This window comes from Necator americanus, chromosome I (genome assembly GCF_031761385.1).
Source record: "Necator americanus strain Aroian chromosome I, whole genome shotgun sequence".
NCBI lineage: Eukaryota > Metazoa > Nematoda > Chromadorea > Rhabditida > Ancylostomatidae > Necator > Necator americanus.
Window position 1 is genome coordinate 21,964,214 of NC_087371.1, and position 23,920 is coordinate 21,988,133.

The following is a 23,920-nucleotide window of genomic DNA, read 5'->3' on the forward strand; positions in this document are numbered from 1 at the left end:
TTCGTGGTATGCTGCCCTTAATAAGATTGCGAGAAAACTCCGTTCCTACTTCCACTGACAGCATCTTGTACTATTTTATTTTGACTATTCGCTATTTTGAGATACAAGCACGTCGTCTGTCACGTTCCATTCCTTTGCGGTTTATCGTATCGCATAAACGGTCAACCGCGCAGTTCACAGAGGTATAAGCAGTTTGTGGGATTTGTTTTTTTTTTTCAACTGATTCTTTCATTCACTCCAGAATTCATTTCCAAAATATTACCCACAGTAGAGGTTTTTACCATAATCCAACTGATTTCTCTTCCTTCTTAAATGCTGTTGCGCAGCAGACGACTGAAGAAAAAAACAGTGTTTCTTTCGAAAAGGGAACTACGTTATAAATTCCTCTATTTTTCCTTCTCCAGTCTCCACATTAAGAAACGGTGACGAGTGCAAGAATGTTCATGTCATCGTACATAATATACAAAACAGAGTTGGTAAAATGTGGCTACTATAAGCTGTTGCGGAACTTCGGCTAATAGGTACTTATGGACAACGGCTATGATGTGAAAAAAAACTTGCAAAAATGTTCTACAAGGTTCAAAAGAGAACTAATGAAATGAGAATAAATAAATAAATAAATAAATTTGACAGCTCTAAGTATCACATTCAGTATTACGGAAGACACTCGTAAATACACGATCTTGGAAGAATTGCAGAGCACTTACGCTATATACAGGGCAATTCACAAATAAAGGAGCACTCGGACACTGACTGAATTACGGCAAGTGATCGAAAGAGGATAAAATTATGAGTTAGAATGAAATTCTCGGTGAAGCTCTACTAAGATTGGGCGGTAGTTTTGATAGGAGCAATTCCTAGCGATAGCCACTATTACTATCCAGTTCGTTCAATTGGAGGCGGTTGAGAATGAAGTGGAGGTGGGCTGAACATGCCTTCGGTGAGATAGCCAGCAACTCCGGTTGTTGTCCCTGAACAGATAATTTTAGAAAAAAACAAAAGTAGAACTATGCAGCTGTGAAAGCGTTTTCACAATTCACAATTGAATCATTTTTCTAATAATAATTACTAAGAAAAGTGTTTCAACTCTGGTAAAATCTTTGCCCAAGATCCAAGTGTAGTTTCAAATTCAAATAAAACAACTGGCATAATCTAATAAAATCACTGCGCTCTCTACTCAGTTTCGAGATAGTACCGCGATTAAAAACTATGATTTTTCAGAAGGGACACTCTGTCAATCAAAATGTCTTCTTTAAGCGTTCTTTAGGAGTTTGCGTAATAAACGATGGTCTCATAAATCAGGAACTATCAACATACATTGATATTTCCATACAACTGAAATTTCCCAGAATCTGTTGGCATTGAATAGCACCTATTCACATCGAACTTAGTCCCTTACTTTATTAGATCAGCTATGAGCACCTAAATGACTTACGAATCGAACATAGAGAGAAAACACTCAGTGATAGGTGTTTTAACAAATTCCAAATTTATTCTTTCAGAACCTGGAAACTGTTTGTTCACTACAACGGACTCTGCCTCACACATTACGAAAAGCGTTCCCTGTCCTATGCTTTGATCACACATCGTCATTGTCGGTGATTTGTATCACTGATCAATGGAAAAACGTAGATTGCACCAGTAGAAATGAATAACGAGGAAAAAGGAAAAGGGTAGGAAACCTCGGGATTCCCTAGAAACCTATCTACAATTGAGAAACTATATCAATTTGGGTTAACCGCCCAGGATACCGTTCCTGCTAGGTATCCACTTAGGTAGTGGACCATATAAAAGGCATCTATTTGAACGCGATATAAGCTAGACTATATAGTAGTCGATTTCTATGAAATAGTCAGCCAAGGCTGGTAGCAGTTTGCGAAGATTTTCATCGACTAGGTAGACTTAACAAACTTCGACATACCAATAAGTCATCACACTACATCCAACATACCAGTAATAGCCTGTGTCCTAGGAGCGGGCAGGAAAAGATCGTGCCGTTGATCTCTGTATTGAGCCCATATGGGGGATCGATTCAAAATATCCGAGATCTTCTCTCCGACCTGAAGATCCAAACACGCACTCTTCAAGGCGTCCACAATTTCGGCGCGGGCTGCTGGGGAATTTGCAACACCTAAGAAAAAAAAACACGAAGCCAATTTTTTTCAACGAAATAATGCTTAAGAGCTAATGGAGCAGTACTTTTTTTACCTGGCAAATCACTTTGAAGCACTTCAAGAAGATAATCAACCATCCCTGTAGATAACATTTGCTCCGCAAGATTTCCGTTGTTCTTCCGCATCAAACATTTCAATGCGTGTGCAGACTCATACATCAAGGCTGCAAAATGTATTTCGATTTTGCAGTAGAAATCACCTATGTTTCTAAATTGCTGAAAGAAAAGAGCCACTTAAAACTTACTTGGCTGATTTTTCATCGAGGTCATGATTCCTTCAATGCAGTTGATCCGCGAAAGTGCATCGGCACAATACTAAAAGGTCTATTTTAAAACTGCATACCTCAAAACCAATGAAACTGAAGAAGTAAAAGTGGATGTAATGGTAATTTTTCTTTACCACTACGAAAACGAAACTCGAAAGTACTGCTTCTAGCATCTCTTAAACTAGCAGTAGTAGTCGTCACTTATAATTGTGAATCTAAATATCCCTAACAAAGATTATTTTAGTCGAATATAATCGTTTAAGCTTCCAAAACAGTTCGTATTTGCGTGGGGTGACTCTGGGAATTGAACTGCGATGCTCACTGAAGGTACGCCCTCGGTCAGGATTTCCTCAGCTGAAAAAGATTGCGACGTCTCCTACATTTCCCACTTCTCTGGAATCGAAAGTTAAGAGTGAACCACGGCTAAGACTCCCTAACGCCTTGAAAAAAGACATAGCAAGAACTCGCCATGGCGAGGCTGCTTAGCAGAGAAGATCTACTTGCTACTCTAGCACACATGTAGCCCCACTCCACTGCACACTGGGTTCTGCCGTCTCAGACGTCAGACGGTATGGCTACCAGTGACGGTGAGGTGCGATCAAATCTCAGGTTGCTTAAGCTTTCTTTGATTCTAGAACAAGAGGACATGAGCACGACTCGCCATGAAAGACTTTCACAGACTTTACTCTTACAACTAGAGAACAGTCTCCAAAAGCGTCAACCTACATGCTCTTCTCAGACCGCAACAAATTCCACGTGGTCGCTCCGAAAAACGTCAGATGGTCATGCGAGAGCTGACGGCGGTACACTCGTCAACCTTCTCACGAGATCTTGTCATCTTTTCTAGCATTTCTTTGCGTGAGCCCTCTACGCCAAAAATCCATAAGCAGCATCATCTTTATATGAGAACCAATCGGAAACGAACAACGACGAGAAGACCTCCGACAAACTCATCGTCGGAGACTTCAATGAACCACGAAAGGCCACAGTAGGGGAATACAGGATCCAAAGATTTGAATTAATGCACTGGATTGGAAACAGCAATCGAATCCCCAGGATGTCTGCCAGTCACCTTTTTCAAGGAAATTCTCTTTTCATGGAGAAAGATCATCGTCGAACATGGAAATCTTCAAACAGTACGACTATTGTGGAGATTGACGACATAGCAACCGGAGGTGATTTATGAGTCATGCCTAGGTATACAATGATTGTATGTTCAAGGACTCATTGCCCCAAGGCTATTGGCACATCCAAGGGGAACCAGACGTGGACTACGACCGACTCCTCAGAGGATTATGGGACTATGCTGGTCGTGCTTTGAAGCCGAGCACGACCAACTTGTACCAAGCTTTGGAAGTCTCCAAGTAATTATTTGAAATAAAAAGGACCCTGAGACTTCATACGGCTGCATCACATTGAGCGTTTTTGGGAAACCCAAAAGGGAAAAAACATTAAAAAAAAAAATTTTAAAAAAAAAAAAAAAAAAAAAAAAAAAAAAAAAAAAAAAAAAAAAAAAAAAAAAAAAAAAAAAAGAACCTTTGCGAATATACTATTCCACAAACAGCTTTGGTGAACAAAGACGGAATCAGCAGTTTTTAAGAATGACCACAAAGAGTTTCTACTCAAACCTTTTAGGCTGGTCAACTCATTCGTCAAGACCTTTGCTGGTAGAGCTCCATCCTGAATTATTTCTTGGAAGTACGTGTTGCGATCAGGAGCATGAAAACGGCCACTCTTCGAGTTGTTGGCCTTTGACTGCAATTCTAACTGCGCACGTCACGTCCTTTTCTCAGAAGGAAAAGATCTCAGATCAGAGGAAGATCTTGTTAATTGTGTTCATAGGAAAGGTGACCGAGAAGACCTTCTAAACCACCGTCCAGCACCTTTGCTGATGGTCCTGAAAGATGTGTTCACGACCTTAAAAACAAGCTAGATTCCGTCAGAATTGTAGTTGCATAGACCACATCCAAATCGTGTCGAGGGTCAGAGATTTGCCTCTTAACGTAAACTTCATCGACCTTTGAGAAGAACACAAAGCGCCACTCTCAGCGCTGTCAAGCAAAGTCTGGATGTGTCGTATATAAGGATTGACAACTAACCAATTGCTGTAATCTTTGCATCACTATGATACAGCCCTACCGCATACCTTTCACAATTCCCATCAGAAAAGTTGTATGATAAGGTGCTACTAAAACGGAGCTGTTCACGGCTGCACTACGTCGATGACGAACGCGTAGTGCGGAGACAGGAATACAATTTCAAGGATACCAGGTAGACGTACGATGAAATCGCAACTTCATGTACCTTAAACGCTTCATGAATATGGGGACAACTTGAGAGGAAAAATTGAGTAAAAGGATGGCAACAGCGTTGGCAGCATTCGCACCCGTCAAAAAAGCTACAGACAAATTGATGGACCAAGAGCTTTGCACCCATCTGTCAAACTAGACAGTTCTTCCAGCGCTCTATTACGCAGAGAAGACATGGCAGACACCCCCACAACACTTAAGAAGCTACTTATTTCTCACACAGCGCTTTAGAGATGTCTTCTTAAAGGCATCATCCCACGAATTTGACGTGGTATGGATTTCCGATGAAGAAACTCTATACGAGGTCGTAGATTGCGCGATCAGGGTGGCTTCGCTCATCTTTCCCTAACCGCAGTAAAAAAGGCGTGAAAACTCAGTTTTTCACGACGATTTCAGTTGCAACGCTCCTCACTTATTCACGCGCTGCATCGCGCAGCAGTCGAAAGCCAGTGAGTTCTCCTCGACTGCCTATTCAAGTGAAACCTACGAGTAGGTTTCGCTTACTGAGAAGATCAGGGCGTATACATAGAGGAGCGTTCTAACATTCCTCGTAGAAAATAAAGCAGTTTCCTCGCCGTTTTTAGGACGAGGGAGAGGTGAATGGAACCACTCTGATCCCGTAATCTACAACTCCACCTCTATCTTTTCCCCCGGATTCCCTCCAAATTCGTGGTACACCGCCTTTAAGCTTTAAGCTTAGCAGATGCACACGATACCTAGGCGACATTCGCAGCTCCACTTCAGTAAAGCCAAGCAAGGCAGACCAGTCAAATTATTAAAGAAAATCGACTGTAGATAAGACTAACAGAACGTTGTAGTAGATCCCAAGAGATGCTAAACATACTCAAGGGAGACAGCCAACGAGATAGGCTCATCTATTCACTGCATGGGGGTAGCGGCTGAAAGTTCAACTAGTTATGGCTCAAGGACTTCGTGAACGTCACAAAATTCGAGGACAGCAAAAAATATAAAAGGGGGGTAGGCATAAATGCAAATGCAAAACACCACTTCGTGATTATAAATCCTCAGCACTCAAATGACCTAGTGAAAAGAAGAAAAAGTAACATACATGATTCTCAGCGAGTTGCTGAAGAATAAGAATTGCAGATCGCGACGTCTGTGGATCCCTTGCCGACATCGCTTTGCTAAACTGCGGTAGGTAACCTTGTGCCGGCATCTGGAATTAAAGTATAAATTTGAGTAGTAACACGTTTCCTTTCACAGTTGCTGGACAGTGATGCAACAGACAGTTGGCGGCATCATTCCAAAATTATTCAGGACTTTTTCTCTTTTTTTTTTGTTTCTTCAACAAAAATGGTAGACTAGAAAAAAGCAGTAAGTTTTCATTGCTTAAGAATTAATGCAATCAATAAACAAAACCAACGATGTATCACGAAAATGACGTAGTGTGGAAACCTGATAGAAAACGTAGAAGAGCTAACATAGAGTTCGTGGTATATGAATCGCTCAATTTCCCCTAATCGTCCTAAACAATAACGTGGCAAACTTCGTTCATTCTTATGAGGTAAGTTGGAACATGCCATCTCTGTGCAAGCGCAGCATCCAAGAGCAGTCGATGATCAATAAGGTCTCCGGCAATCGGTTCCCACGCCTTTTTTCGGACTATTAGGGTGTTCGGAAAGTATCTGCCGAAATACGGCGAAATTTCAAAACAACACAAATTTTTAACAATATTTTATTACTCGACGAAATAATCCCCATTAACATCGACAACCTTCTTCCAACGTCTCGCAAGATCACGGTATCCTTTGGCGTAGAACTCCGGCGACTTGGAGGCAAAGAAAGCCCGAAGGTCATTTTCGAGGTGGTTGCGATCATCGTAGCGCTTTTCTTCCAGGTGATGCTGAAGCGATCGGAAGAGGTGGTAATCGCTCGGAGCCAGGTCCGGGTTGTACGGTGGGTGCGGTAGAACTTCCCATCTGAGCTGCAGAATTTTCTGGGAAGTCTTCTTCATGATGTGAGGGCACGCGTTATCGTGCAGCAGGCGAACATTGTCGAGCTTCGGGTGCACCTTGCGGATCTTGTCGGCCAGTCTTTGCAGTTGAGCGCAGTAGACCTCGGCAGTAACTGTCGTGTTGTCCGGCAGCAGTTCCAACCGGTAGATTCCATGAACTCTCCACCAGGCGCTCAGCATGACCTTCTCATGGATTTCACCTTTCACAAAAGAATCCGGCATTTCATCGCCAGCGCACCACGCACGTTTGTGGGTGTGGTTGACGTAGAGGACCCATTTTTCATCTCCAGTAACAATAGTGTCCAGTCAGTCGAATCTGCGGCATGTGGGAACCACTGACAGAGCTTTCTCACCATTCCGAGAGATCGCAGTCCATTGCTCACGGTGGACAGCGAACAGCCAAGACTGGCAGCAAAGTACCGCACACCTTCATATGGCTCATCTTCGAGTTTCTTGTTTTCGGCTTTGAAGCGCTGAAACCAGGCGCGCACAGAAGGGACTCCAGTGCCGAATACTTGACTTAAGCTTCGATGGGCTTTAGCAGTGGGGTGGCCAGATTCGAACTCGTAAAGGAGTACGTGTCGAATATGGGTGGAACGTCCGGTCATTATTGGATGAAATAGGCAAGGAAGAGGGAGCCAGATACGCTATGTGTACACAAGCGGTAGTGTCCTTATATAATATATTCAAAACGGGAACTTCCAGAACATCTCAAAAAATCTGCGCTACTGCGGAATTTTCGGCAGATACTTTCCGAACACCTTAATATTAGGGGCGTTTGAGTGGGGCTATGTTCATGTTCGTGATTGCACACGAAACTCTCCCTTTCATCACGTTATGAGATTACGTAAATTCCATGTTATGCTGCCTTTAACCAGGAACGTCCTACTAACCTGATCAGCAGTACTTGGGAAATTCCGCAGCAATTCAATGAAAGCAGTGGTCACAAGAGTGAGATCACTGCTTGGTTTGTGCATTAGTTCAAGAACTCTGAAAAAAAAATCCGACACTTAGTGAAACAGAAGTCATGGCGATGAACTTCAAGAACGTTGTGGGGCTGTTCCATCGAACCATGCCTGAAATAATGGCTATAGCTGCCCACTTTTCGATGAGTTCCGTCGCAAACTGCCGCGGATGTCGGACAGCCCATGCTGGGTTTGCCACATATAATCGTACGAATACTCCACCAACAACCAGTTCGCCAGTAACAGAATCTGCATAAGCACAAGAGTCGTCGGAAAGAGAGCCCTTAATAATGAATATAGCGAAATAGTATCTATATAATGACATCCTCAAACATACGGTGTCCCATTTCTGGTCGGGATTGTTCGACTGAGCTAGGTGCAGCTCATCTGCTCCGCGCTCAATGATGTTTCGCACTTTAGCACGTGTTCCCTCGTTCCAAATCAGTTCTGGATTCTCGTTGGTAGAGTCGAACATGGTGATACTTAAACGATCAACATTAAATATCCTAGAAGCTCCTTGACCTCCTTGAATTACCTAACTCTCAACCAACTAACAGATGATAGATGCAAATGGAAATGGTAACTAATACGAATTGGAAATAGAAGTAAAGATAGTAATTACGGTGGAATAAAAATAAACAAAGAAGGGATACGAAAACACAAAAATCGCTGATTGAGACAATTCACTTAGCAGACCTGAATGAGGATCGAGATTACATCGACGAAATCCAAAAAGCTAATGAGAAAGGAATATACTTTAAGCTGACATTGATTCATCAAGGCTATTTATAATCCATTAATTGTTCAAGTGACATTACGGCCAGTTTTTTTTTCAATGGAATGAGCAACGGGTTGAGAGAAATATGCCTAGAAGGATATCCAAAGGATAAACTCACGCAGTATTTGGAGAATCTCGCAGAGCATCAGCAAATATAGGTGGAAGGAATTTCGTTATGAAACGAGTCCATCGAGGTCCAGTCAGCTTGTCTATCTAAAATTACACCTCTTCAAAACCTCCGACTAAATTTTATGAAAAAATACTTACAGCACCTAGACGAAAGATGATTAAAAGAAAGGTTATAACGACTTTGGTGGAATTTCGGAGAGTAAAATTTCAAATAACCAATAAGACCTACTAGGTTTTATCCAGAAAAAAGACACCGACGTTCACTACATTCACTTCAGTCAACGTAAACAAAATCAGAAGATCGATTGTACGCTACAACTGCTTATTAGCGCAAGTGTAGTCATGCAGTCAGTGTAGACAGCATACCCGGCCTTGCTTTGAGATCATCACTTCGCACAAAGTTCGCACGAAACTCTCTCATTCTTGAACGTAACATTTGGACATAAAGGAGAAATAAGGTGGACACTTTCGAAGCAATCGAGCCGTTACTGACCTATGCAGTGCTTACCTGATCTATGATCAACAAACTAAACAATTCCAGTGAGTTGCAATTCAAGAGCTGGGAGATTAACCAGTAGTAACTAAGAGTACTAACCTGGAGTTTAGTGAGCAATTCAGCAGCTTGTAATCTCTCGCCTGGATCACCCTCAGTTGAACAGAAAACAGATAATATGTACAATAATCCACCTGAAAAATTTATCACCTTGTTATACCCTGATGATTGGACACAACGATATTTGTCCTGTGAAAAATGGATGATAATCGTTGAGTATTCAGGAATAAAACCTCTCATCAAAGTAGTAGACTACGATGAGGGAACGAGATCCGTAAGTTTCCTTCCCCACAGTTTCGTTCGGAGGGTGGGATGCTTTAGCTACCAAACACAGACCTTTCTCATTTCAGAGTAAGATTTTTTCCAAGAAGACAGAAAGAGAGAAGAAGGTGGAACTACTAACCATATTCCAGCATCTCCTTCACTATTTGTCCATTTGACGACAACGCAATAAGTATGTTTAGAACAAGGGAAAGAGCTGAAATCAGATAGCTAGGGCGTTTTATTTTGTCTTATCAGGTTTGCTCAAAAGATATTCAAATGGCAGAAAGTTTTTTTCCTGATCCAGGTAAGAATGATAGGTAATTCTCCACCTTCTTTTCTACTCCGCATCAACAAAAACAATGAAGAACAAGCACGCATATTCGACAGATCTTGAACACATTCCTTGTTTGCGGCGGCTAGCGAGAGCAGCTAAAACGAGTAGAAAATCAGCAGGTAACATGAACATAGCCACAAAGTGCAGACTCTTCGCTCAACAATCGGTTTTGTGAGACAATAAAACTGGTTGTAACCGCTTAGACATGGATGCCTTCTGAAGCTAAGCGCGTGCTTTATCCAAAGAAGAAAACAATTATTATGGTCCTGTTTTTTAGATTAAGAGTCTCAGAATCATGACAGCCTCTTTGCAGAGCGGATATGTTGACTTTGGTACCGCACTCGGCAAACGGCTAACCTGAGGCTAATTTTATCTTGAGGAAGAGAATTGCATCAGTAAAGAACTCTAAATAGGAATACGGGTTATCTACACTGCAATAGTATCGGTCGGCGTTGTTTTTGGCGCGTAACTGGGTTCTAATCAACGAAAGATTCCAAAATTCTTGTCACCAGACTTATCGAGGATGAATCGCTCGTCGCTTAGCGTTGCTTCTCAGTGGGATTGGGTGCGTTTAGTATTTCAAGCAACACAACCATACGAAAGTCTCTCTCCTTTTTTGCATGTCACGCTACGTATCCGGAGAACTAGTTTCTTTTTGTTGTGTTTCATAACCATGAGTTCCACGCAACAGAAGTTTGACACGTAATCGAAATTAAGAAGGGAACGAAGGGTCAAACTTACTTTGAGTGTGGCCATTTGTATTTTCGGATATAATCGTGCACGAAGATAAGCAACAATAAGATGAAAATGACCAATCAACAAAATTTCCACTCCTGAAAACGAACAAGTTTCCGCATAGAGAAATTCTGGGGAGAGAAAACAAAGGAATAGCAGAAGCAGGAACGAAATTGAGTCCAGATGAACTATGCGAAGAAAGAAGAACAAAAATTATGAAACGAATCGAAATTAGGTAAAGAAGCCCATCGGAATCACAATGATAAACTCACTCTTGTCCTCGATTATCATGTGCGCTATAATTTCTGGATTACATATAGTCACGTGAAAAGTACACTTCAACTAACACTACAGCAAGTCACTACGATCAGCACAGTCAGTTCATTTTGAAGATATCTTCAGTGCAGAACAAAGCATTTATAATCAGTGCCGGCTGTGTTCAACAGTGAGGGCGCGGCCCATATTCTGTCTCTGCCTGATGAACACTCACTTTTCCCTCTAATGCTCAGATAGTGCATAGTGCTCATTCGGTTAGATACATTCGACACGTACAGTGTACACTAAGTTTACTGAGTACTAAGCAGACATCAAAAATGCCGTGCTTGTCTGCTCCCGGATTTCGTCAAATTTCGTTCGAAAAACTTAGATGTTTGGATGAACAGCATTACAGGATATATATGTCCGAGAATGATGTTATATAAGGCGAAAATTTTAAAACAATCATACTTGTCTTTAAAGCAACAACCTTCATTCACCTTCTAGATAGTTCTTCACTCTTTTCACCTTCTCAGCCATGTAAGGCCCACATTTATTTTGCCGTTACCCCTTTATCATTCAACGGAATCAAAAAGAACCTCGAGTATAGTTCAGAGAGAAAAAGAAAACGCTCACCCGGATTCGCAGATACTAAGTTCGCTAGAGCTTCAGCGCACATTGTGACTTTCTCGTCTGCAGACATTTTATTAGCATTCGATGAAGACCAGTCAATATCAATCAAATTCCCATTGGTTGGTTTTTTCAACTGTCCCGTTAACTCGCCAGCATAACGCCCCATGTAATCCAGCAAGTCCATTGCGACTTTCTTGGGCTCCTCAATTTAGGATAGATAGAAAAACCGTATACTAAGCATCTAAGTAAACAAGAACCGTATACAATTGTATAGTGCAAACTAGATTACTACCTTACCAGTAGCGGAAAAGTGGGTTGCTCGTTGTAGATGCGCACAAAGATATCACCCACAACTAACTCTTTGGCATGAATTGATAACTGGAATTCAGCACCGAACAGTTCACTCTGAAAAGAGTATTATCTGAAGTGAAATTGTGAAATGTAGAACCACCGGTTGAAATTGATTGCATACCGTTTGCTCTCTCGACGTTCGATGTCGTTCCACAAACTCTAACAGTTCCGCACGAGTACCATTATCCCAAATCAGGTATGGGTTTTCAGTATTGCTGTTCAGCGTTTTGAGAACCTGAAACTAGGGAGTTAATGCGTTGGAGTGAAATGACTCACATAAACCACGTGCCAAGAATTGCTAACCGGAAAAAGATTAGCGTGAATCGAGAAATCATCTCTAATATACTGTTAAAATATGCAACTTACATACCATTCAAATCAACTCCTTCCCCTCACTTAAGTATGAGTATATTATATATATTATATATATATATATATATATATATATATACGTATATATGCACAACGACGCACTGACAAATTCCTCGGAAAACTAGGACGAAAAATCCTTGGAGAATCCGCGCTGCTAGTTGACATTACTCAATCGCGCAATTCGACCAAAAATTCTGTCACTCATTTTTTCTAAGCGACAGATTGAAACTTGCACATCAAGTCCTTAGCAAAGCTAAAGAAAATTAATATAAAACTCTAGTATTCAAACTTCAATCTCCTATGAATAAAGTCGAAATAAAGTCTCTCAAGGGAACTCTTGAGTACACAAGAATATAAAGACTGAACATACCGCATCATTGCTTTCGGTACGCATGCAGCGGCATACATAAGAGGTCAACAACGCTCGTAAACTGTTCTGCACGCCATCATTTTCGGGTGTTCCCTCCCTTGAAAAAACTTACAATAACCATAATTACAACAATATAAAAATTGCCTAGTACCTGAAACCAGCCAGACATGCCAGTGCCTCACATGATATCCTCGCCAATCGGTTCGCCAATGCTTGCTTGTTGGACTCCTCGCTGTGTGAGACTCCTCAACACAAAAATTTGCTGATGAAAACACAAATAAACCATTAGAGATACAACTAAAGGAGAAAACAGTACCTCCTTCGTCCAAGGTATAGTCGTAGTGGAACAGATGTGGGACAAGTTGCCAGAGAACCCCTGACTGGAACAACTGCGTCTGCAGAAGCGTATCGACAGCCATTGAGCATATACACTGCGCAGCAGCCGCTGATAGTCGGGGAAGATCCTATAAATTTCCACTTAACTTCTTTTCAAACACTTCTTAACTCGATTCTCACAAAAGGTTTGCGAAACTTCACAAAAACAATCCTAGATAGTTGAAAATTCGAAAGCAACCTGAAATTGCAGCAGACGGCATATGTTCCCAAACAACGAAGGCATTTCAGCGATTCGTTGACAGCATGCTTCGAAGCTGGAAGCCGTTGCAAAACAGTTGCAGATGTGTTCGCAGACCTTGAATATCGACAATAAAAGTGCAATGGAAATTTTTATAACGGCATTTGTTTTACCTGAACTGCCATATCTGTTGGTAAAGAGCTCTCGGTAATTACAGGCACACATCGATCGAACGCAGTTTGTAAGGCCTGAAATAGGGATTTCTCCTGACTTCTTCTACGTATGACATATTTGTTTCTAATAGATCGAGGAAAAGTCTGAACTTCTAACTAATTCGTTGTTTCACTCCACCTCAAGTCCCTGTTCCCTTCGCAGTTGCTCAGCATTCAGCGCGCTGCTCATGAGCGTGTAATTTGCCAACTCTACTGCTGCCCTAAGCAGAGCACCACCTCCCTCTTGGAATAACGACGAGTTCTTCGCTTCTAGGTCTATCGTGCGAATCAACTGTCCATAACCGGCATATTTGTATTCGGATAGTTCTGAAAAGTTACATTTTCAAGACGCGAGTAAAACTACTATCCAAGCAAGTGAAGCATATTATACCTTGACTATGACGGCTGTAAATAATGCTTTGAGCCTGGAGGAATAGAACTATACGGTGTGCATCAGGCATCGAGGACCGACCAGCATCACTTGAAAGCAACTCATACGCAGTATTGATCTTTTCGAACATTTCACGACCTTCGGGGTTTTTGTCCGGATGATAGCGCGCTGCCAACTTGAAATACGCTCGACGTATAACTGCGGGGTCCTGCCATCTGCAATATTTCAAATTCCAATCTTGAAATATAGTAGCAAGATCAAATTGCACAGGTAAAGTAAAATATTCAGGAATTTCGCCAAAAAAAACATGTCGTCAGCATTTTCAGCTGGAAAATACAAAAATTCCTACCAAACTACGACACTAGTACTTTCTATTTACATCCTATGTTTTGTTGAACCAATAAGAGAAATCGCGTTTCATTTATTTCTAAATAAAATATTTCTAAAAATAGAAGAAAAAATCTCGCAAAAAGCCATCATTCTCTCATTTAACTGTAATCTTTTACCATTGCCAATTTAATTTAATCGATCGAACTAAAGTTTGAAGTTTTTAAGTCAAAAGTATAAATGGTAATGGCCTATATTTCTGTGAAGCACTGAAAATGTTAGTGTGATGTAAGGTATCTAATACTGCTACGTATACCGCTCAAAAAAATCCTGGTCTAACTAGGAAAGAAGAGCATCAGGCTGCAACCGGATCTTTATTTAATCGGATCTAAAGAAGAAAGGGTAGAAATAAGTGTGAGCGCAGGCTCAATGTACCCACCCTTCTTCCATAGTGTTCAAACCAAGAGTTTCACGTGCTTGCTCAATGGACATCACTGGCGGTTTCTTCTCTAACTCTTCAAACCACGCAGAGAGACATGCTCTCAGGAACGGGATCTTAAAAAGTAAGTAGGCTGCAAATTCCATATTCAATATCCCCACAAGTGGCCACAATTATCAGCTATGTGAGCTAGCCAGTGGAGTCTGTGGATAGCTGTGCTTTTCGACGTTATTTAAGTTTATAGATTCGAAATAGGTGACAATGATTACATTGCAGATGGTTTACTATAAGGTATCCGCAAATTTTGATTTACACCACATCTTCAACTAACACTGGATTACACTGTCACCTTAATTACTCACTGATTGACACTGCACCTATGTACCCACATTAGTAGAGGTTTAATTTTCTTAACAGTCAGCACGTTATTCTAGCTATTATCATCATATTTGTTATTTTTGGAATACTTTTTCTCATTTCCAAACTCACTCTTGTCTATTTTTCACATAACCCACCATGCATTACACGCTTGGAATATATTTTAAAAAATCAACTATAAATTTAACGCTGACCGGATCCCTAATAACCCAATCAGGAAAACGCTGTCTGTCACATAGATGTCGTAGGTAGTAGACATAGCAGAACAACTCATTTTGCAGCTCTGGATAGTCGATTAACGGTATGGGACAGTATTGGTACAGGGCCTGCAACATGAAAATGCTGTGCGTAGCTGAAGAAGTCCAAACGAACTCTTACCTTCACATTTGATGTAAGCCGATTGGAAAAGTCCGATACGTGCACAGCTATCCTCTCGATGAGATGACGCCTGTAGTTTTATTCTAGCATTCACTCATAAACAAAATCATCCACTATGGCTCGTGATCAGAAAGATCCAAAAATCTCATGCAATCGATTAAAAAGTGGGAATAGCCAAACCTCATTTGAGTACTCCAGATGATCTCCGGATTATCGAATTCACCCAAGAAGACTTCGGCATATTTATCAGGTCCATATTCCTCCAGATAAAAAATGGCAGCAGCCGGTAGCAGAGGGGAAAGCACGGAGTGTGAGGCACCTTCCAGTCCCGGCTGCAAACTTGCAATGAAGTTGCAAGAAGAAAATGAAGATGTAAAACTCACCAGTGCTGATCGGAACGCCTGCTTTTTATGCGTATAGTGCAGAAATCTAGCTATTGGCAGGACGTTTGATCCATTGTACATTAGAATGAAGAAGAAAACACCAGATAAATACAGACGAGGAAGGAAAGGATTGTCCTAAAAGCAAAGCTCGGGCTGAAACAATAGATTATCTCCGAAAATTTTCAGGAAATATATATACCTGCATTACTAAATGCACCAAAGTAGCGACACGTTGGACAATACTGGGATCATAAGTGAGCAAAAGTTGCACAATTTGATACAACAATACAGGTTCAGTTAGATTTTTCTTGACCTGAGGCATCGGTCGCACAATGCTGTTGTTCTCATCTCTACAATTAAAAAAAAGACTTCAACACGAGAGAATAGTGTTTTGTAGATATGAAAAGCACATATGATAACTGCATACAAACAATACGCTCAAATTTCCAAAAATTACTATTGCTGATATGAGCGTAGCAAACTCATTCCATTCAAAAACATTCTTTAATCAAACAGAAAAGAAGAGATAAAAAGCGAGCTTCACTAACTAGTAGTAAAGTAAAGCGAACCTACCTCGAAGGGAAGAATTCGCACATCTGTATCATTATGTCCAGGCACAATGAGCACAACTGTGTAAAGTTGTAAAGCGGAACTCCACCCTTTAAACAAGTGAACGATAGTAACAAAGATAAAATTACCCGAAGAATTAAACTGAAGTCAAGAATGATACACCTGTTGCCCAAGGCACACAGTCCATCGAAACTGAGGAACCTTGCTGAGAGGTTCCCACTTTTCCATACCAGCCGCCCATACGGCAGTTTTCTCGAATATGGTCTTGTCTGCATATAAGGTTTTCATCTGTAATACCATTTAATACAACATAAATATATTCGGCGTGTTCATGGGACCTAATACAAATTTGAAGTTAACTTGCAAACGCAACTATTTAAATTTTATCATTTTACACAGCGCCACGTACGCACCTTTTCAAACGAAAGCGGTCCAATTTTGTCTTTGTTGTTATCATGGGACGCATAATACCATTCTGCAGAACTGCCCTCACTGATCTGTTCAGAACTCGCTTCAATTACATTAGACTAAAAAAGATTCTACAATAAATGAATATCAAGATCAATGTCTTATTCGTTGACGAGCCTGATTCTGGATTTTTGCTCTCTGCACATGAAGATGAGCGAGTGCGGCCAGGTCCACCAGAATGGGCAGCAATTGAGAATTGATCAGTTCTCGCACATTATCCTTATTTAATGCTAGTTTAGATATGAGCAGAATCTGAAATAAAAGTGATATTATTTGGCATTAATGCACAATATATTCACTTACGTAGTGATCCCTCTCTGCAGCGTTAGTGCACTTTACGAGCATGCTAACAAAATGTCGAGAGTCCTCGAATGGCCCTATGGTCATATGGTGACGACCGTAGGTCACAGCCATAGCTTTAAGACAGAGGCATCGCATCTCACACTTTGCCGACAAAAGAAATCGATGGTAGACATTGTTGAAAAATTCAGTCCTGAAAAGAAACTAGCTCGCAACTGTTTACCGTAGCTGTTAGCTCCATCTTACGGATTATGGATAGGAGTGGCGGTTTCATCCGCTTCTTGAAGCAGCAGGCGGAGGTAATAGTCACCTATTTTGACCTCGTCTTGCAACGACGAATAGCGAATCTGGAGAGCCATTCACAAGATACAAAAGCATATAACTTAAAACCAAGGAGTGATAGAGCAACACAGTTGATTCTATCGAAGTGGCTAATATACAGCATATAGAGTAAGATCCTAACCTGAAATTCTGTGTGGTTCCATGAAATAGGCGTGTCGGCAGCTGCTTGCTCTTTTTCGTTCTGAAGAGCACGAAGTTCCCCTTCGATTGAAAGTCTGAAGTGCTACTCTGGGTCCTATAGGATGAAATGCAAAGAGAACAAAAACCCCTTTACGCCTTTCGCGGCAGAGATATTTTCTTTGGGAGCCACTACCACAAAAGAAGAAGTACGGTGCAAATTTCTCTTTCTGTACTTCTCAAAACCAAAACTTCTAATGACATTGGAAACACTGAAGGGAGCCGATTCCTCCCCTCTTTCTGACTTACTCTTACGAAAAAAAAGAGGAAAAACCAAACCACATGACAACTGTTCACTACTACAAAGAAAAGCGTAATGCATTCGCAGTCAAGAACACCTAAAGCAAATATGGGTATGTTACGTTGCTGATAACACCCTGCTACCATTCAACTTGCCTTAGATAAGCCTGACAAGCCTCACTAATTCACCTATACTCAATTTTCAGTTCTCTCAAACTCAAACAAGTTAAAGAACACTGGCTTTTTTCCTATTTCATATGTGTACAACAAAACAGTTAATCGGATAATTACATATTATGAACCATTACATTGTCACTAGCACTATTATTACTGTAACTATTTGGCGTGAAACTAACCGGAACTCCTCCCTCGTTTTCTCATTCCACAGAAGATCTGCTTGTGAATGATCTCGCCCGAACTGGTAGGCAAAAAGCTTCCAATTCACGGAGTTTCGAACACGCTGGCGTCGCTTTCTCAGCACGACAGGTCGCTGCTTCGGTTTCTCCTAAAACAAAATAAACATATGTACGTTCGATGAAAAAATATTGGTGATATTTGGGATCACAATGTAAGTGAAGAACATTTTCTTCTCTACATAGCTTTAAAAGAAGAACCGGACAGATCAAACAGATGAAATGAATAGGGAAGGAAAGTTACGACAGTTCAGATGATTGCAGGGAAAAGTCTACGTTTATGCACGTTTATCCATCAATGTTTTTTTAGAACTTACTCACGTTGGTACTTAATTTGATTTAATTATATACTTTCCGGTTCGGATAATTAGTTTTATTCATACCATGAAAATGTGGTATACAATAGAATACACCTCTAAGGTGATGTGAGTAAGAGCAGTGCCCTCTGCAAACGCACACCATCAGTAAACCACTTCTTCGTCTTTATTCGCCTTCGTAACCTTTTTGTTTCCAACCCCAATTTTTAGAAGGGAGATCGGAATAAGATAAAAAGGTCGAGTCATTGAATAACTCCACTGCATTATTAAAATTTCAAGCAGTTCGAAATCGTTTCTCAAAATCATAGGAAAAAACTCCGTCCACCGACCGACTTACGTCTTGTTTGCGTGGTAGAAAGCTCAGTTTTTGTTCCAGGTCCCAGTGTTGAATGAATCGTTCAAGTCCAGCCTCTGCAGTGACTCTTAACGAGAACAATTAAGAAACAAGAATTGTGAACAATATGAACAATAAAAAAGTGCACAAATCATAATTTCAATAAAAAAATAGTAAAGGAACAAATGCACCGTAAGGAACCTGAGATTCTCAAGTTTTTCTTTAAGAGCGCTCTGTCGCAGTTCATTTGTTGCTGCTTCCAAATTGTTCCGAGGAATTAGCAAGTCTGCCTCACTTACAGGAACCTTCGCAGTGGAATCAAGAAAGTCTAGTAAACCACGCGGCTAAATAACAAAATAATTTAAAAAAAAATCCAAAAAAAAAAACTCCAAAGCTGAATACTCCAACAGTTGAACAAAATCGCACAGGAAACCGAGAACACTTACAAGACAACGGCTTAAGAGATCCGTCGCAGCTTTGTTATCAGCAATCCAAAGACCAATTAGATGACCACTCAGTTGTTTGTTAGTAAGAACCTATACAAATATGAGGGTTTTTCTTTTAACAGGTTTACGACACGAACGTGAAAATGAAGAAAAGATGGTTGGAAATACCGTAAGATCTTTTCCTGTGTTCAGCAAAGCTAGCCGCAGATGTGTCAAGAAGGCGCCCTCTGTAAGCGCTAGCATCTGCATGGCTTTTGACGTCTCCACATCAGACTCTTCAATTATGGCACGCATCACCATTCCTGCTCCTAAGATAGTAGGAGATTACCATCATGTTGTTGTTGGATTGTTTAAGACGAATTTCTACATTGGCGAAACTTATGCATGAAATACTTATTTCGATCAACATAGCTACAACTAGCGCGGAGTACAGATAAGTCGTTGAACAATTGAGAAAAAGAATGGTAGAATCACGAAAGAACAATACCTTTGATAATCGTCATGCTCGGACACTGGAAGAGACGATAAAAACTTTGACCACGTGATGCGACGAGTCGCAGTATTTGATCAAACTGTTCACCACCTGTAGTTTCACTGTACGGTGCGCATACGGCATAAGTGAGGAAATCAAGCATCGATGCAATCACAAGCCAACCGGTACCGCGCTCCTAAAAAATAAGTTTCTTCTCTTAACTCAATGGAAATATATGTGGTATTGAATTGTTGGAAAAAGTTTCCCTTTTAGGGTATAGGGTGCAGGACTCTAGAAAAGAACAGAATGCAAGTCATGTAATATTTACAGAAGATGGAGTACAGTAAAGTTCACTGGAAAGAACAGATAAATGTGGATTTTAACAACTTGCCACATGGTTCACGATTAGATCCAGTAGGTGTTCCACAAACTTCGAACTGCTGAGAAGACTTTGTTTATTTAGTTGTTCCGTCCGCAGTTCATACTGATTGTGCATTGGATGCATCAAGGCACACAGTGCTTCAACAGTTGCGTGATCAATGGCCTCATTCTTATACGACAGGATTCGAATCACCAAGGTACCTAGTTTCTCCCGGATCCTGAGATTGGTATTATATAACAGTTAAAAACTTGATTTAGAAAAAAAAATTCAAGTGAGATATTAGAAGTGAAAATACAGGTTTTACCCAGGAACTTCGGTGAAAGCTTGGAAGCCACTTTTTGATGCAAACAACCTTCGTAGACATTGCAACTGGGCTTCGCACTTGTACACATAGTTAGGATCATCCTAAAATCAATTCCGAAACAACGCAACGTAAGGAATTATACCACTATTCCAGACCTTCTCATAACATTCTCCAAGAACCGCATCCAGCGCAGCAACAATAACTTTCCCTTTGTTCTCAGTAAAGAACCCTTCTTGAGACACCGAATACGTCAATCCCGTATAGGGGATATTCGCGTTGAATCTTCGGATGAGATCGGCGCGTTTCAAACCAGCTGGAAATATTGTCATAATTCGTTCAACTCAAATAATAAGAAGTAATAGGCACATTGCACAACAAATTCTAAAGCAACGAGCATTCGTTCAAAATCCTTATTATAGGCAGCACGGCTTTTCGCACATTGAAGCAAGATCTGCACAGTTTTTAGGAAGTGATTTCTAGAGATTCCAAAATGTTGAAAAGCACAACGTGAAAGCAGAGAAAGTAATATCGAAAAAAAGAAGATTCACGGGAAGTCAATAAAGAGAAATGTTAAATATGATCAATGAAACTTTCCAAATTGTGCAGAGCGTCGTTTTCGTCGTTTTTCCACCTCTCCTTTAGGACTTTATAGTCATCTTTGAAAAAAAAAACCTCCTTAATTAACAAAAACAAAATGTGGTTACCTTTGAATATTCTAAGATTCATCACACAAGAAACAAGATAGTTCATCTGAACCAAAGATTCAGCATTGACATTCACTAACTTAATATCAGAAGTTGACAGTTGAAATTTTTAGTGTTGAAAATGTAAACGGTAGAGAAGTCACAACTCTCTCTTTCTCGAATTATACGCATTAAAAAGGCAACTGCTAACCAATAACTAAATTTATACATGAAAAACAGAGGAAAATCTGAACCAACAAGAAGATCCAAATTGACGCTTATTGTTTTGGTGAGCTGCATATTAACTCGAGAAAATGTTCACAATTGAGCACTAGAACCTCCCAATAGGGAAAAAGCGAAATATCTCAATGAAACAACTCACGAGGAGGTGCAATAACGTGTCGCATGCATTGCGATTCACCATCTTCATCCAGTAGCTGACCATGTGGCAATAATCGTAGGTGTTGATCAAATCGGTAGCTGGTAACATACACCTATGTATAGCTGTTGATAGCAACTTTTAGGCAAGAGTAATGTGAGATGTAAGCTCTACCAATTCATTCCCAGCAGCGCGAGCACCATCAATAAGTGATGCAATTATGAGATCTCTGAAGACAAATCGCGTTAAAACAGTTAACAACAAATTAAGGAGCATGGGATTAAGTGTTAAGACAAAAATGACAAGAACTAATAATTAAAATTATAAAGATCTGAGAAGAGATCCTGGTTACTGACAAAGTAAAGAAATAGTGAGTGGTGAACATAAAAGTATGAAAGAAGGCACCTTTCAGCAGCTGAGTACACTCTACCCTCAGTGTTCATGTATTCAACAACAAACTGCTGAGGGTCTTTCTCTAACCGAACTAGGCAAACGATCTGTAATTGAGTCCAGTTATGATAACGTTTAACAGAAGGAGGTAGCGCAATAAAACAAGCAAAATCAGAAACGTTCTCACTTGTTCTAACGGTGTGGCGCAAACTACGGCATAAGTTGCAGGATCACGTTCAACAAGGCATGTCTCAGTTAGACAAAGCAATCGACGAACGGAAGGTTCATGGCGACGGCTGTACTTTTGTACTACGAACTCAACATATGAAGTAATTTGGTCATCTCGACTACAAAAACTGGTGTCAGAAACAAATAAGTTCAAACAGAATAAAAACCAGAATTCGGCATCAAACATAAACTCTTGCCAGGAACCGAATAACCTACCTGCAAAGTCCGAGCCTAGTTCGCGCAAATTCTTCCAAGGTAGCTGCTTCTTTTGTGACAGGAACAATAATGCCCAAATTATCAGCAGCTATACGTCGCACATCTTTCAGGAAATCATCAGTTTTCGTAGAAGCGAACAGATGCTACAATAAAATGTCATCTGAACTGAAATGTCACAAACCACTGCATTATAAACTCTTATCTAGCCAGAAAAAAAAATAATCAGAGCTACATTCAAAACAACTAGCAGGAAAAACGCACCCTGCGAAGATGATCACCAACGTCAATTATGAAGCCTCCTGGACAATCTGATACCTAAAAACAAATGATACAACTGTCGAAGTTGAAAAATTTTCGGATAGATTTGGGGAATGTTACACATTAGCTTCATTCAGTGATATCCCCTACATTCCGCCTGAGTAACAAAAGGATCAAAAAGAGCGAAAAAAAAGCAAAGAGATACGTTTTTAAGGTCAATTAGGTCAATTATAAAAGATCCGAATGTAAAGACTCCTGGGGACGGAGATATACAATGAAGCATTTACAAAGGGGATAAAAGACAAACAAAAATCAGAATATTCCAGAAGCCTACCTTGAGAATTTTGCGAATCCTGCGGTAGGGATAAGACTGAATTACGACTCCACGACTATCAACTTGTTCGATAGAAGCGGCGTTAGCTCTCAACACAACTGGGATTCGTCTGTCTGCCCAACTATGTTTGTATGCATTAACAGCCTAAAAATAAGCTCAATCATGAAAAAAAAGAAAAATGTAAAAAAACATGCCAGAATATCTTCTCATTTGGGCTTACAAGAAAACGAAACTGAACAGGAAGCAAGAACTATTTTTTTGAAATAGAGAACGTGAAAATGAACACACCAGGGAAAAACGAATTTCATTCAGGAAACAGAATGACCAGCAAACGGAAACGAAGGGCAAATTAAGTCGGTAGAAACTAACGGTTGGGTCCGAGTATCGCTCCGCAAACTTAGTGTTAAAATGAAGGCAGTCGGTCAGAATCTGCGCCGTAAAATCAGACGAGAATCTCATAGTGTCCTGTAAAATTAAGTCACAATGCGATCCATGATTTTCGTTTGCATTTTCAGACTTCATCTCCTGATGAAACTGAAATGCTCAAAAAGAGGAGAAAAGTGAAAGCCAAACGAGCACCTTCTTTCCCCTATGCCTGACATAAATGACGAACTCATCCTGCTTGCTGTCGCCTGTCGCATTCTTTGGTGACGGCTTGATTGCAATAAAATCTTCGTACTGCCACTGCGAAAGAAAGAAAAGCTAAGAATTCTTCGCAAAACCGCAAACGAACTAACCTGATTTGTGATCTCCAGAGTTTGAGGATTATAGGTGGTTATAGCTAGAGTGCCAATGGAAAATATTCGCTTGTATCTAAATGATTAAGGAAATAATAAGTAACTAAAAGAAGGAGAACAGTTTACAGTCAACGAACGAATTATAAGAACGAGATGGAGTTTCGACCACACAAATGAGTGGAAAAAAAAACGGGACAAAAACAAATATCGAATCCAAATGGGTAAAAAATTGAAACAACTAGATACCATCGACACGTAAAGTACATCACAAAAAAGATAAACAAAAAGGATAAGATATCATCTACTTACTTCCCCTTCCACGAGTGTTTGGTAACCAAGTAGCATACGACATCCCGATTGTTCGCACAAAATTGTGCCATATTAAA

The 23,920-nt window shown here is 40.4% G+C and overlaps 1 protein-coding gene across 2 annotated transcripts; it reads right to left on the reverse strand.

Annotated features, from left to right (window-relative positions):
• Positions 1-876: 876 nt before the first annotated feature.
• RB195_006478 (uncharacterized protein) lies at positions 877-23,914 on the reverse strand (the record flags this gene model as incomplete). 2 transcript variants are annotated; one of them, XM_064179577.1, is made up of 57 exons in its annotated part: positions 877-971; positions 1,952-2,131; positions 2,209-2,337; positions 2,419-2,488; positions 5,818-5,925; positions 7,617-7,713; positions 7,826-7,971; positions 8,026-8,170; positions 8,585-8,679; positions 9,191-9,282; positions 9,552-9,626; positions 9,742-9,841; positions 10,488-10,579; positions 10,754-10,777; positions 11,373-11,571; positions 11,667-11,774; positions 11,842-11,955; positions 12,463-12,559; positions 12,614-12,707; positions 12,779-12,926; positions 13,037-13,153; positions 13,210-13,284; positions 13,388-13,575; positions 13,640-13,854; positions 14,406-14,521; positions 14,978-15,109; positions 15,162-15,231; positions 15,342-15,493; positions 15,545-15,679; positions 15,744-15,894; positions 16,118-16,203; positions 16,277-16,402; positions 16,528-16,641; positions 16,700-16,834; positions 16,886-17,075; positions 17,129-17,229; positions 17,346-17,439; positions 17,998-18,146; positions 18,709-18,793; positions 18,907-19,049; positions 19,152-19,241; positions 19,320-19,459; positions 19,639-19,819; positions 20,015-20,222; positions 20,310-20,410; positions 20,465-20,622; positions 21,375-21,486; positions 21,546-21,600; positions 21,777-21,868; positions 21,949-22,108; positions 22,206-22,348; positions 22,467-22,520; positions 22,798-22,941; positions 23,167-23,262; positions 23,377-23,481; positions 23,535-23,610; positions 23,844-23,914. In XM_064179577.1, 57 exons carry the CDS (start codon positions 23,912-23,914, stop codon positions 877-879), a joined length of 6,768 nt encoding a protein of 2,255 aa, XP_064036523.1. The 2 variants fall into 2 exon arrangements, with proteins under 2 accessions (XP_064036523.1, XP_064036522.1); XM_064179578.1 differs by lacking the exon at positions 10,754-10,777.
• Between the last annotated feature and the right edge of the window lie 6 nt (positions 23,915-23,920).